Below are 16,440 nucleotides of genomic sequence, written 5' to 3'. Positions count from 1 at the left end.
AGACAGCAACACTGCTAGCAAACAATATCCAGGCAGGCCACACAAACTAGTGAAGGCTGCCGTCACTCATGGGCAATCACTGCTCAGTTAAGCACTACTCACAAAGAGCCACACGCAGCAGGCTGTTCCACACCTAAGCCAGTAACACACTCTGACCCGCACAGAGGAAATCCACCAGAAACCTCTCCCTCCTCCTCCACACTGCTCTTCTCCAGCTTATATCACCCCTGAGGGTAATTGGTTGTAACGAGAGCAGATGAGCAGCAGGTGTGACCTAAAGGAGAAGGCAGGGGCAGAGAGAGACAAGGGGAGGGGCCAGAACGAAGGAGGAGGAGAGGGAGAAGACAACACCACGCCCACACACTCCCACAGCCTCCCAGGATGTAACAATCGGCTATGTACCACAGGCCTTCAAGCTGGCTGTAGTTAAACCTTTACTCAAAAAGCATCTCTACACCCAGCAGTCTTAGCTAATTATAGGCCAATCTCCAACCTTCCTTTATATCAAACATCCTTGAAAGAGTAGTTGTCAAACAGCTAACAGATCATCTGCAGAGGTTTATTTGAAGAGTTTCAGTCAGGTTTCAGAGCTCATCACAGCACAGAAACAGCTTTAGTGAAGGTTACAAATGATCTTCTTATGGCCTCTGACAGTGGACTCATCTCTGTGCTTGTCCTGCTAGACCTCAGTGCAGCGTTCGATACTGTCGACCATAATATCCTATTAGAGCGATTAGAACATGCTGTAGGTATTACAGGTACTGCGCTGCAGTGGTTTGTATCATATCTATCTAATAGACTCCAGTTTGTGCATGTAAATGGAGAGTCCTCTTCACACACTGAGGTTAATTATGGAGTTCCACAGGGTTCAGTGCTAGGACCAATTCTGTTTACATTATACATGCTTCCCTTAGGCAGCATCATTAGAAGACATAGCATACATTTACACTGCTATGCTGATGACACCCAGCTCTATCTGTCCATGAAGCCAGATAACACACACCAATGAGTTAAACTGCAGGAATGTCTTAAAGACATAAAGACCTGGATGGCCGCTAACTTTCTGCTTCTTAATTCAGATCAAACTGAGGTTATTGTACTCGGCCCTGAAAAGCTTAGAAATATGGTATCTAAGCAGATTCTTACTCTGGATGGCATTACCTCGGCCTCCAGTAACGCTGTGAGGAACCTTGGAGTCATTTTTGACCAGGACATGTCCTTCAACGCACATATTAAACAAATATGTAAGACTGCTTTCTTCCATTTGTGCAACATCTCTAAAGTTAGAAATATCCTGTCTCAGAGTGACGCTGAAAAACTAGTTCATGCATTTATTACTTCCAGGCTGGACGACTGTAATTCATTATTATCAGGAAGTCCAAAAAACTCCCTGAAAAGCCTTCAGCAGTCAGTCAGATTGCCGCCCCTCCCTGAGCCTGGTTCTGGTGAACATGTGTTTCTGTTAAAAACGAGTGTTTCCTCCCCACTGTCACCAGTGTGCCTGCTCGTGGTCTGATTGTGTTTCCTCTGTAGGGTCTTTACGTACAATATTAACTGCCTGAGGTGACCGTTGTTGTGATTTGGTGCTAAGAAAAACTGAACTGAATCTGTGAAACCACTGCAGATCACTATAACACTAAACATTTCAGCCCTTTGGGGGGAGTTGTGCTTTTGTTGTGAAAATCTGTTCCTGCTCTTTTCCTCTGCAGGCATTACAACATGGTTTCCTGGATTTTGAAAGGTTCAGTGCAGAAGAATATGAACATTATGAGGTAACAGACTGCATAGACTGTGCTACAGGTCGATATCAATGCAAACAGGACCAGGATACAGGAAGAAATAACTAACGTACGCTTGTTATTCATCCAGTTTATTTGCAGTGCTGTTAGTAACACAGTCAGGGCCAACCAAGAGCTCGTACGATGTCCAGGCCTGCCTTGGTGCACGCTGTACTTCCTCAGTTTCTCAGTTAGATTGATCCATAGCTCACCCGTCCAAGTGATAGACAGTCAGTGAAGTAAAGGTCAACAAAACTGATTTCCAATGAAAGGTAAAAGCCCGTACGTGTTCATTACTGCAGTGGTGGTATAATTAAGGTGTTCTGGATCCATGTTTTAACTGATATGTGGCTAACCTCTATCACAGTCTTTCCTTTCTTTTTGTGCTTTTAGCGAGTTGAAAATGGAGATATGAACTGGATCGTTCCGGGCAAAGTTCTGGCGTTCAGTAGCCCTCATTCTCGTGGTGAGTCAGAATCTCTAAGCTAAAAGCTAAAAGCATGCCTCCAAACCAACACCAGTGCTCACGTTGCTGGGCTGACAGAAGGCCTGTGCAGCCCCTCAGTGCCTGCACGTCCTGAAGCAGCTGAGAAGAGCTAACCTTACCCTGCTGTCTTCTGACGGCGTGCATTGTTTCCTGCTTAGTGCTGTCGTGTTGTTACGGCTGGATTAGACGAGCCTGAACCCTGCAGTGGCTCGGGGTTTCCCATGATGCACTCATGCTTCTCCATCCCTCAGCTCTTTTTACTTTCTGTGTATTTACACCACTTTGCACGTAGTTATTATTCCCCTCTGGCTCTCGTCCATCTCTTGTCCTGTTGTCCTCCCCCCACCCCGACCACATGAGCCAGATTGCGCCCCCTCCCTCAGCCTGGTTCTTGTTAAAAGGGAGTTTTTCTTTCCCGCTGTCAGCAGGTGCTTGGGGCCGTCCGATCGTTGGGTTTTCTCTGTATTTAACGTCTTTACCTTACAACATAAATCAGCTGACACTACGTCATTGAATCTTATTTTACGTTCGCATTAAAAACAGACGCTCGCTGATTGAAACGTATGACGTAACTCAGCTGTTGTTGACTCTGTCTCCAGGTTATCCCCTCCACACACCCGAGGCATACTTCTCATACTTTTGCCAAAATGACATAACGACCGTGGTTCGTCTGAACAGGACGTTGTATGATGGCAGGCGGTTTGAGGATGCAGGATTTGAGCACCACGACCTCTTCTTCCTTGATGGGACCACGCCCTCTGACCTCATCGTCAGACGCTTTCTGCATGTGTGTGAAAGTACAGACGGGGCAGTGGCGGTGCACTGTAAAGGTAGGACTGCAAGTCTTTATGTTTAATTGATGTCATTTATTTCTTTTATCTTAACTTTGTCTCTTTAAACACTCCATCCATTTACAGCTGGATTAGGCCGCACGGGCACTCTGATTGGCTGCTACCTGATGAAGCACTTCCGGTTTACTGCAGCCGAGGCGATTGCTTGGATCAGAGTCTGCAGACCTGGATCTATCATCGGTCCACAGCAAAACTTCTTAGAAGAGTGAGTTTGTGCCTCAGCTGTGACCGCTCAAACCAAACGGCCCACTTTCCGTGACTCCAAAGGTCTCGGTCGGAGACAATCATTAAGCTGTAGTCCGTTCATGAAAGTACAGGAGTAATGCTGTGCACACAGACACGTCTGCAACACTTCATTAGGATAATGTCACAAAACACAAGCAGACGGCAGCTTCACCTCCAAGGTGCACGGAGAAGACAAAGATCTGACGAGGTGAAGACTCCAGTCACAGAGTATCAGGGAACCATAACGTGTTAGTGGCCTTCATCAGGGTCATTGCGTTTGTGAAGGTGTGATTGGTCCACTTGGATCTTTTTCTGTTTCCAGTCTTTTTTATTTAAACACAAACTGTTTGACATTTTGCAATGACCCAAAAGGCGTTGGCCACTGAGTACAGCTGTTCTCTAATACTTCGAGTGTCGCTGGAGTCTTCACACAAAGCACAAGTAGATCAGGAAGGGTTTGAGGGGTCACCTTGGCCTTCAACGTCGGCAGATCTCAGTCTCATCGAGCATCTGTGAGATGTGCTGGACAAACAAGGCCCGTCTGTCCTTAGGCTGTGGCATCTATTGCTGTTAGCACACAGGATGTTTCTCCATGCTGAGGTCATGGTTGGAGCATGCTGGAAATGTTAGAAGAGAAGCAAAAGGTGGAGGTCAGGGTGGGGCATTCCCCAGGGTGCCCATGTGCAGCTGGTGGTGACTGCAGCAGTGGGAAACTGGTGGATGATGAATCGAATCGAATTTAAAAAAAGCCTGAAACTGTGATACTGCTGCAGACTGCAGTCACAGTGTGCAGCTGGTTTCTCTCCTCAGCTCTGGACGCACACTTCCTCCTTACGCCACAGTAGCGCTCTGTTGCTAATGGCTACTAGCTTTGTGTGTCTACTTACACGCTAAACCAGGATGTTGAATGTTGTACCTGCTAAACGTGATATCACAGTCAGTTTGTGGCGTGTGTTTGATGTTTGTGTGCAGGAAGCAGCACAGTTTGTGGGTTCAGGGTGACGTGCATCGGTCTAAACAGAAGCTGGTCCAACAGAGACTGAGTCGGCAGCAGCAGCTGCAGCAGCAGCAGCTGCAGCTGCAGCAGCAGCAGCAGCTGCACCGCTCTGACTCTGTGCAGGGAGGCAAACAGGAGGCAGTGTCCTCGCTGCTTCCCAGCATGGATGACCTGTCAATCAACACCGTGCTCTGCAAGTCATATAGCTTGGATGAGGTCAGCGGTGTGACTTCATAGCACCTTTTCTTAATGGTTACTGCAGAATTCAAACAGGCTACTGAGTTCCGATCACAATGTTGTGTTTTCATGCTGCTAATTGTGTCTGTGCAGAATAACTGCAAAGAAGTCAGTCTGACACAGGGAGACGAACTGAGAGCACTGAAGGGAAAACGCCCACCGAGATCAGCGTCATCCTGCTCAAGGTACCAACATCTGTAATGTAATTAATGATAGATGGTTATTGTGGTCAGTGCAAGAGACACGTAGAGAATTAGCTCAAACGCTGGAAACAAAGTTTCTATTAACAAGGAGAGATAATAGACACCAATATGTTTTTGTGGATGTCAGAAAGTACGTAAGTGACTGTTGTCGAATGCTACAAAGAACGCACGCTTTGTTTGCACGCTGTCTAACAGGCAGACCGGACTGCATGAAATCCTGCTGTGTTCTCATCTGTGCAGCGTGAATGTTGTGTGTAACCTGCTCGAGCTCATGTGTCCTTCTTTGTTCTTCGGTTAAACTGAAACCTAAATGCAACAGGAGAAGTTGTTGTCTTTTGGCGACTTTAGTTATGAGTGAGATTAAGGTTCTGGAGGTTGTCAGAGTATTCCTTCTACTGCCTGACGGTGTCCTCAGCTGGAGCCAGCAGGCCTCCATCTTTACTGTACACCGTGTTGGTGGAGCACCACTTCCCCTCCTGACGCTTTGCCAGAATCGCTCCTCCTACGCCCAAGTTTTTGCTGCAGCCGCGGCCTGAGCTGCGTTTCGATTGGCCTGCCCGCTGCCTCTGCTCTCCATCCTTGGCTGCAGCCAGACACACAATCAGTAGATAATACCTCTGCTCACTACAGTTTTTGTTTGGGTCCCTGAATCCACGGCACAAATATAGCAGATATATAAGAAGCTGCCATAGTTCAAGAAACATCTTATAAAAAGTAAATAGTTACAAATCGGGGATATGAGAGCTGCGGCAAAAAGAAACCAAAGGACGACCACGAACCAAACTCACGACGTGCCTCCGGCTTCTCCTGTAAACTAACATCACCAAACTGCTAACCTGACACAACCAAGAGCTGGGCTTCCACGGAGGTTAAATCAGGTACCACCCACACGTCGAAGCGTGTTTGTATCTCGTCTCTTGTACAGAGTGTGAGTGCAGATGTTGATTCCTGCAGTGAGCGTAGAAATCAGAAGGATTTTTGGAGAAGTTGTTCGTTGTGCTTGTTTCTGTGAAGGATCAAGTTTTATTTGCTCTTGGATCACACACACACACAAATATGAGGTGTTCTTGTTTTCTGTGTCAGGTTAAACCTGTCCAAGACTTCACACCGCTCCATCCTCCCTCCCCCGAAGCCCTCCAAAGTCCACCTCACCCCTTCTTCTACTAAGACGCTGAGACGAAGTTCCTCTACCACCACTGCTCCGCAGATCAGGAGGTTGGTGTCTGTGCTTTTGTCCTTACTAGAAGCACATTATAATAAAACCAATGTAAAATGTGATGTGCTGATGTCTCCACAGTCCCTTCAGCCTCACGTTGTTCAGCACCAGGCCAGCACTGATTCACTGACTTCACACTTGGGACGTTCTGGTCATGAATCAGCCCAGCTGATGATGGACTCGCTGGAGACTGCATCAGCTCTCTTGCACGTTTAACCCTAGAACACTATCGCTATAAATAGTAACACAATCGCTAATGCCGGGTGATTTTTACCCGATATAATATAACCAATAAAAAGTAATCAAATATATCAAAATATGACAACACATGACAAATTAGAGTGGTCTTCTTTTACTTTCAACTGTGCCATGTCTAACAAAATGAAAGAAAAACCCTCCTAAAACAAAAGAATGACTCTGGAAAGCTGGTCTTTGGTCCACCCATTCCTGGGACATTTGAGACTTCCCTGGTGAAGGCACAGGCTCCTCGACACGCAAACAGCTGCAGGAGAGAGAAATCATGTAAATGTATTTGCTCGGGTGTAAATCACCCAGCGATAGCGTTCTCGGGTTAATAGGCTGTAAATGCTTTTTTAGCCCCAATAACTACTTTTCGTTTCGACAGAGCCAACAGTTTGTCACCACTTTAACTGGTCACGTGGCCCATTCTGTGATAACAGGGCCGACACCATAAATCATCACGTCTCTTGGGTATAGCAGGCAGGTAACTGTGAAAAACTGCGGCTGCATATTGCAGATATAACATCTGCTGGATGCTGAATGCCCCGCTGTCACAATCATTTTGCTGGAAGCAAAGGACACGTGCAGGTGCAAACACCAAACAACGCTTACAGGGGAGGTCGTGGCCCGAGGACTGAGTCAGACCATCGCCAAGAGCAGTCTGGGTGCTTCTGATAAACGGCTGCTGCCATTTGTCCATCCGAAGTTCAGAACCACAGGATGTAGACGGCCTGAAGCAACGTCTTGGTTGCGGAAACACAGACCTTTAGAAGTCGTACCAAAATCCACGCCTTAAACTTTGGCAGATCACATGATGGACCTAGCTTATTTGGCACGTTGTTGTAATGTTGTCTCCTCGTTTTCAGTACTTTAGTAACCAGGTTGGGTCAGAGAACCATAGCAAACCACATCTTTTGTAAGAGATTGGTGCACATTGTTCAAGAATTAACAACTGGACGCAAAATTGTCTTGCAAGACCAAGAGTGACACACTGCTTCTGCTACAGATGTTATTTATATTCTCCCAGATTTCATCGATAAAGTATGACAAACTTATATTTGTTGGTCTGTTAATGTTCTAATGATGCAGAGCGAGGGACACAAAGCCACGACGTGCTTATAATGCACTGTGAAAGCCTCTGAGCACACATGCTGGCAATGAAAGAGGAAATCAGTAAAATGAAGACAGAGATTCTGATGTTTCACGTCAGACTGAACACGGCACGCACACTTTATTTCACAGGTCATTCACATTCATGCACTGGATTTGTCAACAGGACTTTATCATACATAAAGCAAACTCACTATGTTCAGCTTTGCACTATTTCTTTCTTGCAGTAAAATTCTTAACATGCAAATGATGTTCAGCTTTGAGCGTGTTGTTGCTGTCATGCTTTCCTGTATCTGACTGTGTGACAGCAGCTCAGATGTGCTGTCTGATTGGTAGTTTACTCCAAAGGAGGGAAACCAGCTAATGCTAGTGTGAAGTGCTAAAATCAACAATAAAGTCCAAGTAATGACGAGATAATGACTCATGCTTCTCTTTGTTATCATCACACTGTCATTGTGTCATAACCTTCACTGAAAGTCACCTGACACTGCTGTGGGACGCTGTGGGATGCTGTGGGACGCTGTGGGACGCCGTGGGACGCTGTGGGATGCTGTGGGACACTGTGGGATGCTGTGGGACGCTGTGGGATGCTGTGGGATGCTGTGGGACGCTGTGGGACGCTGTGGGACGCTGTGGGATGCTGTGGGATGCTGTGGGACGCTGTGGGATGCTGTGGGACACTGTGGGATGCTGTGGGACGCTGTGGGAAGCTGTGGGACGCTGTGGGATACTGTGGGACGCTGTGGGAAGCTGTGGGACGCTGTGGGATACTGTGGGACGCTGTGGGATGCTGTGGGACGCTGTGGGAAGCTGTGGGACGCTGTGGGATGCTGTGGGACGCTGTGGGAAGCTGTGGGACGCTGTGGGATGCTGTGGGACGCTGTGGGATGCTGTGGGACGCTGTGGGAAGCTGTGGGACGCTGTGGGACGCTGTGGGACGCTGTGGGATGCTGTGGGACGCTGTGGGACGCTGTGGGATGCTGTGGGATACTGTGGGATGCTGTGGGACGCTGTGGGACGCTGTGGGACACTGTGGGATGCTGTGGGATGCTGTGGGACACTGTGGGATGCTGTGGGACGCTGTGGGACGCTGTGGGACGCTGTGGGACGCTGTGGGAAGCTGTGGGATGCTGTGGGATACTGTGGGACGCTGTGGGATACTGTGGGACGCTGTGGGATGCTGTGGGACGCTGTGGGACGCTGTGGGATGCTGTGGGACGCTGTGGGATGCTGTGGGACGCTGTGGGACGCTGTGGGATGCTGTGGGACGCTGTGGGATTGGGACGCTGTGGGACGCTGTGGGATGCTGTGGGACGCTGTGGGAAGCTGTGGGACGCTGTGGGATACTGTGGGACGCTGTGGGATGCTGTGGGACGCTGTGGGACGCTGTGGGATGCTGTGGGATACTGTGGGATGCTGTGGGATGCTGTGGGACGCTGTGGGACGCTGTGGGATGCTGTGGGACACTGTGGGATGCTGTGGGACGCTGTGGGATGCTGTGGGACGCTGTGGGACGCTGTGGGACGCTGTGGGAAGCTGTGGGATGCTGTGGGATACTGTGGGACGCTGTGGGATACTGTGGGACGCTGTGGGATGCTGTGGGACGCTGTGGGACGCTGTGGGATGCTGTGGGATGCTGTGGGACGCTGTGGGATGCTGTGGGACGCTGTGGGACGCTGTGGGATGCTGTGGGACGCTGTGGGATTGGGACGCTGTGGGACGCTGTGGGATGCTGTGGGACGCTGTGGGAAGCTGTGGGACGCTGTGGGATACTGTGGGATGCTGTGGGATACTGTGGGACGCTGTGGGAAGCTGTGGGACGCTGTGGGACACTGTGGGACGCTGTGGGACGCTGTGGGATGCTGTGGGACGCTGTGGGACGCTGTGGGATGGGGATGCTGTGGGACGCTGTGGGATGCTGTGGGATGCTGTGGGACGCTGTGGGATGCTGTGGGACGCTGTGGGAAGCTGTGGGACGCTGTGGGATACTGTGGGACGCTGTGGGATGCTGTGGGACGCTGTGGGATGCTGTGGGATACTGTGGGACGCTGTGGGATGCTGTGGGACGCTGTGGGACGCTGTGGGATGCTCTGGGACGCTGTGGGATTGGGACGCTGTGGGATGCTGTGGGACGCTGTGGGAAGCTGTGGGACGCTGTGGGATGCTGTGGGACGCTGTGGGACGCTGTGGGACGCTGTGGGATGCTGTGGGACGCTGTGGGATGCTGTGGGACGCTGTGGGATACTGTGGGACGCTGTGGGATGCTGTGGGACGCTGTGGGATACTGTGGGACGCTGTGGGATGCTGTGGGACGCTGTGGGACGCTGTGGGATGCTGTGGGACGCTGTGGGACGCTGTGGGATGCTGTGGGATACTGTGGGACGCTGTGGGATGCTGTGGGACGCTGTGGGATTGGGACGCTGTGGGATGCTGTGGGACGCTGTGGGAAGCTGTGGGACGCTGTGGGATACTGTGGGACGCTGTGGGACGCTGTGGGATGCTGTGGGACGCTGTGGGATGCTGTGGGACGCTGTGGGACGCTGTGGGAAGCTGTGGGACGCTGTGGGATACTGTGGGACGCTGTGGGACGCTGTGGGATGCTGTGGGACGCTGTGGGATACTGTGGGACGCTGTGGGACGCTGTGGGATGCTGAGACTGTGGATTCCATGTGCTTGGTATCATTTGGGGAATTTAATGACCAAAACATCAGAAATAACTGAGGCGACTCTATAAGGGAATCCCCTCTGTTGACACTGTACTGAGTCAAAAGTATAAGGAACTGAGCTACATGGATTACCTGCACATACACTGACCTACGTATATGAAACAGTACTGTACCATATATGTATAACAGGGCCTCTTAAACTAAAATCCTGGCTGTATCCTTACTGTAGTTAAGTTAAATACGTCCTCTATAGTCTCCAAATCATTGTCTGGTTGGGACACTTATATTTGTTGGTCTGTTAATGTTCTAATGATGCAGAGCAGGGGACACACATATATATATATATATATATATATACACACATATATATATTTATATATATGAGTATATATGAGTATGCATTTGAAGTACACTTCAAATTGGGACAGCCGTCGTCGCGTGGCGGTGACGTAATCGCACTTAAAATGTGTACTTCAAGCGTGCAGACCCTGAATTGGGACACAGCCTCAGTGTTTCAGTCATAAAAACACTTCCTGTCTCCGCGGGGGCCCATCACGTATAGGTGTAACGGAGAAACAGCCAATCAAATCGCAGCTTTTCAGGCATTGGAAAAAAAAAGATTGTTTTTTACACTGAACTGTCTGAGCGCGGGTTCGAGTCCTGGTTGGGACAAAGGTTGTGTTACATTATCAAAAGTTAAACACCATTTTCAATCTACTTATTGTGGATAACATTTATTTTTTAATTTTTAGTTCATTATCATTTTATTTATATTATATAGTGTTATGGCCTGTGGAGCAATTTTTCTGCACCTATACTGTCACAAAGTGCATAACTCAGACTAAACTGTATCATCACAGTCTTGAGATGATACATAGCAGACATATAGTCTACAATTATGGAGACATCCAACTTTTAATACAAAGACTAAAGCTAAAACTATAATACAGATACATTCTGATGACATAGAACATGAAGCTTATACATAATTTCAATAAGGCATGTCTGTGATAAATCATCTGTCTGCTTCCTGGTGGCTGTTAGTTTATGTCTATTCATTTTCCAGCACAAACTCAGTACTGACATCGTTGCTTTATTCCAGTCATGCTCTTGCCAGCCTCCACTCTGCATGCTTTAAATCGGTTGCTCTTCTGCATTTCAGATCTGCAGCCATGCAGCCCGCCTCCTCTCCTTTCTCCTCCTCACCGTGGTCACTCAGAGCCCTGTCCCAGCCTCCATCTTCATCTTCATTACTATCAGCATGTTGACTCTGGGGTGGTGGTTGTGCAACATCCTGTCACTGCTGGGATTCTTTCTGCTATGATGGCTCATAACTGCCAAACAGTTACATTTATTTCTGTATCTCAATAAATCATGTTGAGTTTTTCCACGTGATCTCTCCTTATTGAATTACTTTTGTAGATAAGCTTCAAGCTAGCAAGCAACAATACCTACATCAAATATATTATCACCAGAAGTGAGAAAGTGTCTGCAGCTCCAGCTGTGCTGCATGTATTAAAGATAACGTCAGACATTGTGTGGGGGTCATGTCTGACACAGGCTGTACAGTCACACAGATAAAAGACAGCAGTCATGTTTCTAATAATATAAATGAAAACAGAAAGATTATGAAGATAAAAGCTGTGAGACTGCTCTAGGATGACTTGTTATCATTACATGAAGTGATTTAGAAATAATATGTAAGCTTTCAGGGCAGCGCTCACAACTTATTTAAACTGATTACCTGATGGGGAGCACACACAGATATAGAAACATATAGGTGAACTCTAAGAAGAAAACTGTGTTGATATTTTTGCAGAAAACTATTTATTTACACTTTTATATTTACAATCAGTTTATATTTATAGAAACAAAAGAAACATTCACAACTAGAACAAAACTGTCTTATATACAAAATCAACTGTTTCTCCCTTATTTACTGTTTTCTTCCACCATACAGCCAGCATACAACCATGCTATTAGAGGAACATCACTGGAACGTGGCCAGAACACACAAAAACAAGAACAAGACAATATATAAAAGTTCAAGTTCAGGCTCAGCTTTGCAGAGAAAACAATTGTACTCCAGTTCTGAAACCTTTCATTTGAAAACCTGTTTGCTCCTGAAGATCCTCTGGGTGTGGACCCTGCTGCTGCTGCCACAGTGACTAGTTATGCAGAGACAGAGGCATATGAGACAGAAACAGACTTAGCCATTATCACGTCTGACATGTAGTAATAACGCAGTACTTACAGCTCTGCATGTGTACTTTTACAGGTGAGATGCTCGGCATTGTGTCCTCCAGGTTTTCATCCTCATCCATCCCTGTGATGGAGGCAACAATTAGACAAATATGTACTGAATTTATATTTCATGTCAACAATGTTATTAAAATATTATTAAAACAACTTACCAAGAGGTTGTTTAGTTGGGGCGTTTGTAGTAGCAGGCGCAGACTGCTACTTCTTCCGCAGGCACTGCTGCAGCTCATGCAGCCGTGTTCCTTGACTGCAGCTCTTCCTCATGATAAGGTCTGCATAGCCGTCACCTCTGCCGTCCCAAATCTCCTTCCAGGTGCTCTTGGCTCGTGAGCCAAAGCCAACCAGCTGATCATCCTCAGAGGCTTCTGCAGCAACACTTACTCTGCTGGTCTCGTAGCTCAGAAGAGTTTTTATCTCTGCAAAGCTGAGGGCTTACTGTACAAATGAATGCAAGCTCTCCTTGCCATGCCCTTCTTCCACAGAGGTCCCTGCAGCCTCTTGCTTCTGGAGATCTTTGATCAGGTACATGGTGTCCCCGACATCATTCTCCAGAAGCCACCGGAAAGATTTCCCTTTATATTTTCCAAACTGCAGGATGTACTCTCCCTGCACTTCCTTCATGTCAGAGGCATCCCCTCCTCTCTGATAGATGACAGTCAGAGCATCGTCCTCCCTCACAGGTGCAGACTTGTCCTGAAGCTTGGGGTCATTTTTAATCCTTCGAGCTTCTTTTGACGAGTCCTGGAGAAGGTATCCAAGTGGCCCCTTGTGGAACGCCACAGAGATTTTCCCTGGATATGGCGCAACTTTCTTCTGCATCTTGACATGCAGTGAAAAAAGAAACAATTATATTAAACAAAATTGATTCCAAACACAAACAAAGACATTCCAGGTTATAATCTTGCTGCTGGGTTTAGACAGCAGGATGCAGGAGAACAATAACGAGACACAATTTGAAAGAACATTGACAACATTTGTGATAAAAGTGTTTTTTACTCCAGGTATAACAAACTGTTCTGTCTGTAAATAAAAACCTTTCATGGTTGAATGATTATTGGCATATCTGCAAAATTTGTGGTAACTGCTTAGTAGTCATGGCACATAAGAATTGCTGGTAGATTCCCGCGCGGGAGCCTGGGATTGTTTAGCTAAACGGCCTAAACCGTTTCTCTATGGTAGTGCTAAACTACGGTGGCCCCTAGAGACAAAGCACGTACAAACTCAAAAACACATGCAAACTCAAAAACACAACGGAAGTGCTCCAGGACGCTAGGGGCAGTGTTGAGCTCTATTTGCAAAATAAACGGCAAGTTTGTCTGTATGGGACGGTCTAGTCTCCGTCGCGCTTCCCAGGTTGCCTAGCAACCATGATACTAACCGCTGGAAACGTGTCATACAACTTTGTTTGACAGAAATGAAGGAGAACATATTTTGTTCATTTGTTTGTTTGTTTCTACAAGAGCTTTGTGTGATTTGATAAGTATCTGAGGCTGAGACCACAGGACAGTAAAACATGATTTTTGGGCTTCATTTCTGTACTGAACAGTTATTTAAGATTAGTTAGTAAATAAGAATTAGCTAATGTTGTTCATGAGACTAAAGTCATCTCACTTTGGTAATGTAAATAGAATAGAATAGAATAGAATAGAATAGCCTTTATTGTCATTGTACAGAGTACAACGAAATTGGAGTGCCACTCCCTTGGTGCAAGTTTCAATAATAAATATAAATGTAAAATATAAAAGTACAAAAAAACCAATCGTAAGTACTCAAACAATAGTATGTACAATATATACAGGATAGCAGCATTAATATGATGACAGTATGAATAGCAGCATAATATAATGACAGTGACGGTATGGAATAGGTTCAATTGTTTTTGTGCTTATTTACTACGGTGATAGCTCTGGGAAAGAAGCTATCCCTGAATCTGTTTGTCCTGGTTTTATGTGACCTGTACTGTCGGCCTGACGGTAATAGTTCAAACAGTTGGTTGCTGGGGTGAGAGTGGTCCTTGATGATATTGCCAGCTCTGCTGAGGTACCGAGAGTTTGCAGTGACCTCCAGGCTGGGCAGAGAGCAGCCAGTGATCTTCTGGGCTGTGTTGATGACCCTCTGCAGTACTTTCCTGTCCGCAGCTGAGCACCCTGCATACCATGTTGTTATGCCGTACGTTAGGATGCTCTCTATGGTGGCTCTGTAAAATGTCACCAGCAGCCTCTCCTCCAGGTTGTTCCTCCTGAGCACTCTCAGAAAGTGGAGACGCTGCTGGGCCTTTTTAACCACCGCCGTAGTATTTGCAGTCCAGGAGAGGTCATCAGAGATCTGCACGCCCAGAAACCTCATGGAGTGTACCCTCTCCACACAGCTCCCGTGAATGTAAAGTGGGGCCGGGTCTGCTCTGCCCTTCCTGAAGTCCAAGATAAGTTCTTTAGTTTTCGTGGTGTTCAGTTGGAGGTTGTTAACTGAACACCACTCAGTCAGTCTGTTGACCTCATCTCTGTAGTCTGACTCATCCCCCCTTGAGATGAGTCCAACCACTGTGGTGTCATCCGCGAACTTTATGATGGTGTTTGAGAGATGGGTAGGGGAGCAGTCGGATGTGTAGAGCGTAAACAGGAGGGGACTCAAAACACATCCTTGTGGAGACCCGGTGCTGAGTGTGATGGTGCTGGACCGGTGGGGGCCGAGTCTGACAGACTGTGGTCTATTTGTCAGGAAGTCCTTGATCCAGAGGCAGATGGGGGTGGAGAGTCCCAGGTGAGACAGTTTCTGGACCAGGATCTCCGGGATGATATGATTGAATGCTGAGCTGAAGTCCAGAAAGAGCATTCTCACATAGCTTCCTCGGTGCTCCAGGTGACTCAGCGCAGTGTGGAGCGCTATGGTGATAGCGTCCTCGGTGGATCGATTTGTCCTGTAGGCAAATTGGTGGGGGTCCAGAGTGGGAGGCAGACCGGCCCTGATGTGCTGACAGACCAGTCTCTCAAGCACTTCATCACTACAGGCGTAAGTGCAACAGGCCTGTAGTCATTTGAGCTGGCCACAGCTGTCTTCTTGGCGATGGGGATGATGGTGGAGGTTTTGAGGCAGGGCGGGACGGTGTTTGATGACAAGGGAAGGTTGAAGATTTTAGTGAAGACTCCGGTCAGTTCGTCAGCACATGCTCTGAGAACCTTTCCATGTATTCCATCAGGACCTGCCGCCTTCCTGGGATTCACTGACCTTAGAACACACCTCACTTGATGCTCCCTGAGTGTTAGTGTGCCAGTGCTGGGGGCGGGTGGAGGTGGTGTGGCAGCTGAGGGCTTGGTCGTCTCAAAGCGGGCGAAGAAACGGTTTAGATCCTCAGCCAGCGAGGCATCAGTCCTAGATGTTGCCTGGTTATTGCTTCCGTAGTTGGTAATGTGATTGATCCCCTGCCACATTTTTCTGGGGTCGTTGTCAGCAAATATAATATGGCCAATATTATAGTTATTATATTAATCATTATTAGCTATTACAGCAGTGAACATGAACTCTGTGTCAAATACTGAGCCTCAGTACAGATTCAAGTTGCAGTTATTTATATGTCTTATCACCTTAAATCTTCACTCAAAGACAAGTATCTTTGACAGTGCATATATAGGTGTATCATATATAAGAGACAAATGTTGTTCCTTCAGTATGTTGGCATTACTAAATTTGGCTCAATGCTTACATACATGTGTAAAAAGCAAATGTAGGAGCTGTGATAACTGTGTCTGATAGAATGAAGAGTCGACTGATATATGAAATATTCCTTTATTGGGTGAGAAAATCAGACCATGTCATAACTGCTGTAAGTCACACAGAATAGATATCAGAGCCTTAAACAGGCTGACGTCTGCTAAATGGGTCAAACTGGGCAGAAAGTCTACAAACACATAACATCCTTATAGAATATGATGTAACACTATAGATCAACTTAGCTCAGAATATATAAAGCATATAAACAATTACAGCAATATGATGCAACAAACACAGCAGCTACTGATCCAAAATACTCAAAGCTTCATAGAACTGAAACCAACATTTATTTTAGCTCCATTCTGCTGCTGATACAGACTTTAGGTTTCTGAACATTAAACTTGTTGCTGCCTTTCATAGTGTGTAACTTGAAGGCCCTGAGTACTCTGAGTACTTTCTC

The 16,440-nt window shown here is 47.1% G+C and overlaps 1 protein-coding gene and 1 pseudogene across 2 annotated transcripts in view; one reads left to right on the top strand and one right to left on the bottom strand.

The window, feature by feature from the left end:
* LOC147309248 (dual specificity protein phosphatase CDC14AB-like) overlaps window positions 1–11,387 on the top strand; it is a 14,256-nt gene extending 2,869 nt beyond the window's left edge. The window contains exons 4-11 of one of the 2 annotated variants that reach the window (XM_086273446.1): window positions 1,710–1,772; window positions 2,172–2,244; window positions 2,865–3,095; window positions 3,183–3,321; window positions 4,314–4,554; window positions 4,669–4,760; window positions 5,862–5,993; window positions 11,173–11,387. In XM_086273446.1, coding sequence (XP_086129572.1) covers window positions 1,710–1,772; window positions 2,172–2,244; window positions 2,865–3,095; window positions 3,183–3,321; window positions 4,314–4,554; window positions 4,669–4,760; window positions 5,862–5,993; window positions 11,173–11,278 — 1,077 coding nt within the window. In that variant the 3' untranslated portion in view covers window positions 11,279–11,387. Of the gene's footprint in view, window positions 1–1,709; window positions 1,773–2,171; window positions 2,245–2,864; window positions 3,096–3,182; window positions 3,322–4,313; window positions 4,555–4,668; window positions 4,761–5,861; window positions 5,994–6,075; window positions 7,762–11,172 lie in introns of those variants that run through there. The other variant, XM_086273447.1, reaches the window with a different exon arrangement.
* Window positions 11,388–11,934: 547 nt separating this feature from the next.
* On the bottom strand, window positions 11,935–13,422 carry LOC147309247 (uncharacterized; annotated as a pseudogene).
* Between the last annotated feature and the right edge of the window lie 3,018 nt (window positions 13,423–16,440).

This window comes from Aulonocara sp. 'chitande type north' Nkhata Bay, linkage group LG18, assembly GCF_057382095.1.
Source record: "Aulonocara sp. 'chitande type north' Nkhata Bay isolate Kocher_YH1m ecotype deep benthic linkage group LG18, A_spYH_male_GT1.1, whole genome shotgun sequence".
NCBI classification, from domain to species: Eukaryota; Metazoa; Chordata; class Actinopteri; order Cichliformes; family Cichlidae; genus Aulonocara; species Aulonocara sp. 'chitande type north' Nkhata Bay.
The sequence above is the reverse complement of the archived record's forward strand: the minus strand, read 5'-3'. Positions and strand labels throughout refer to the sequence as shown.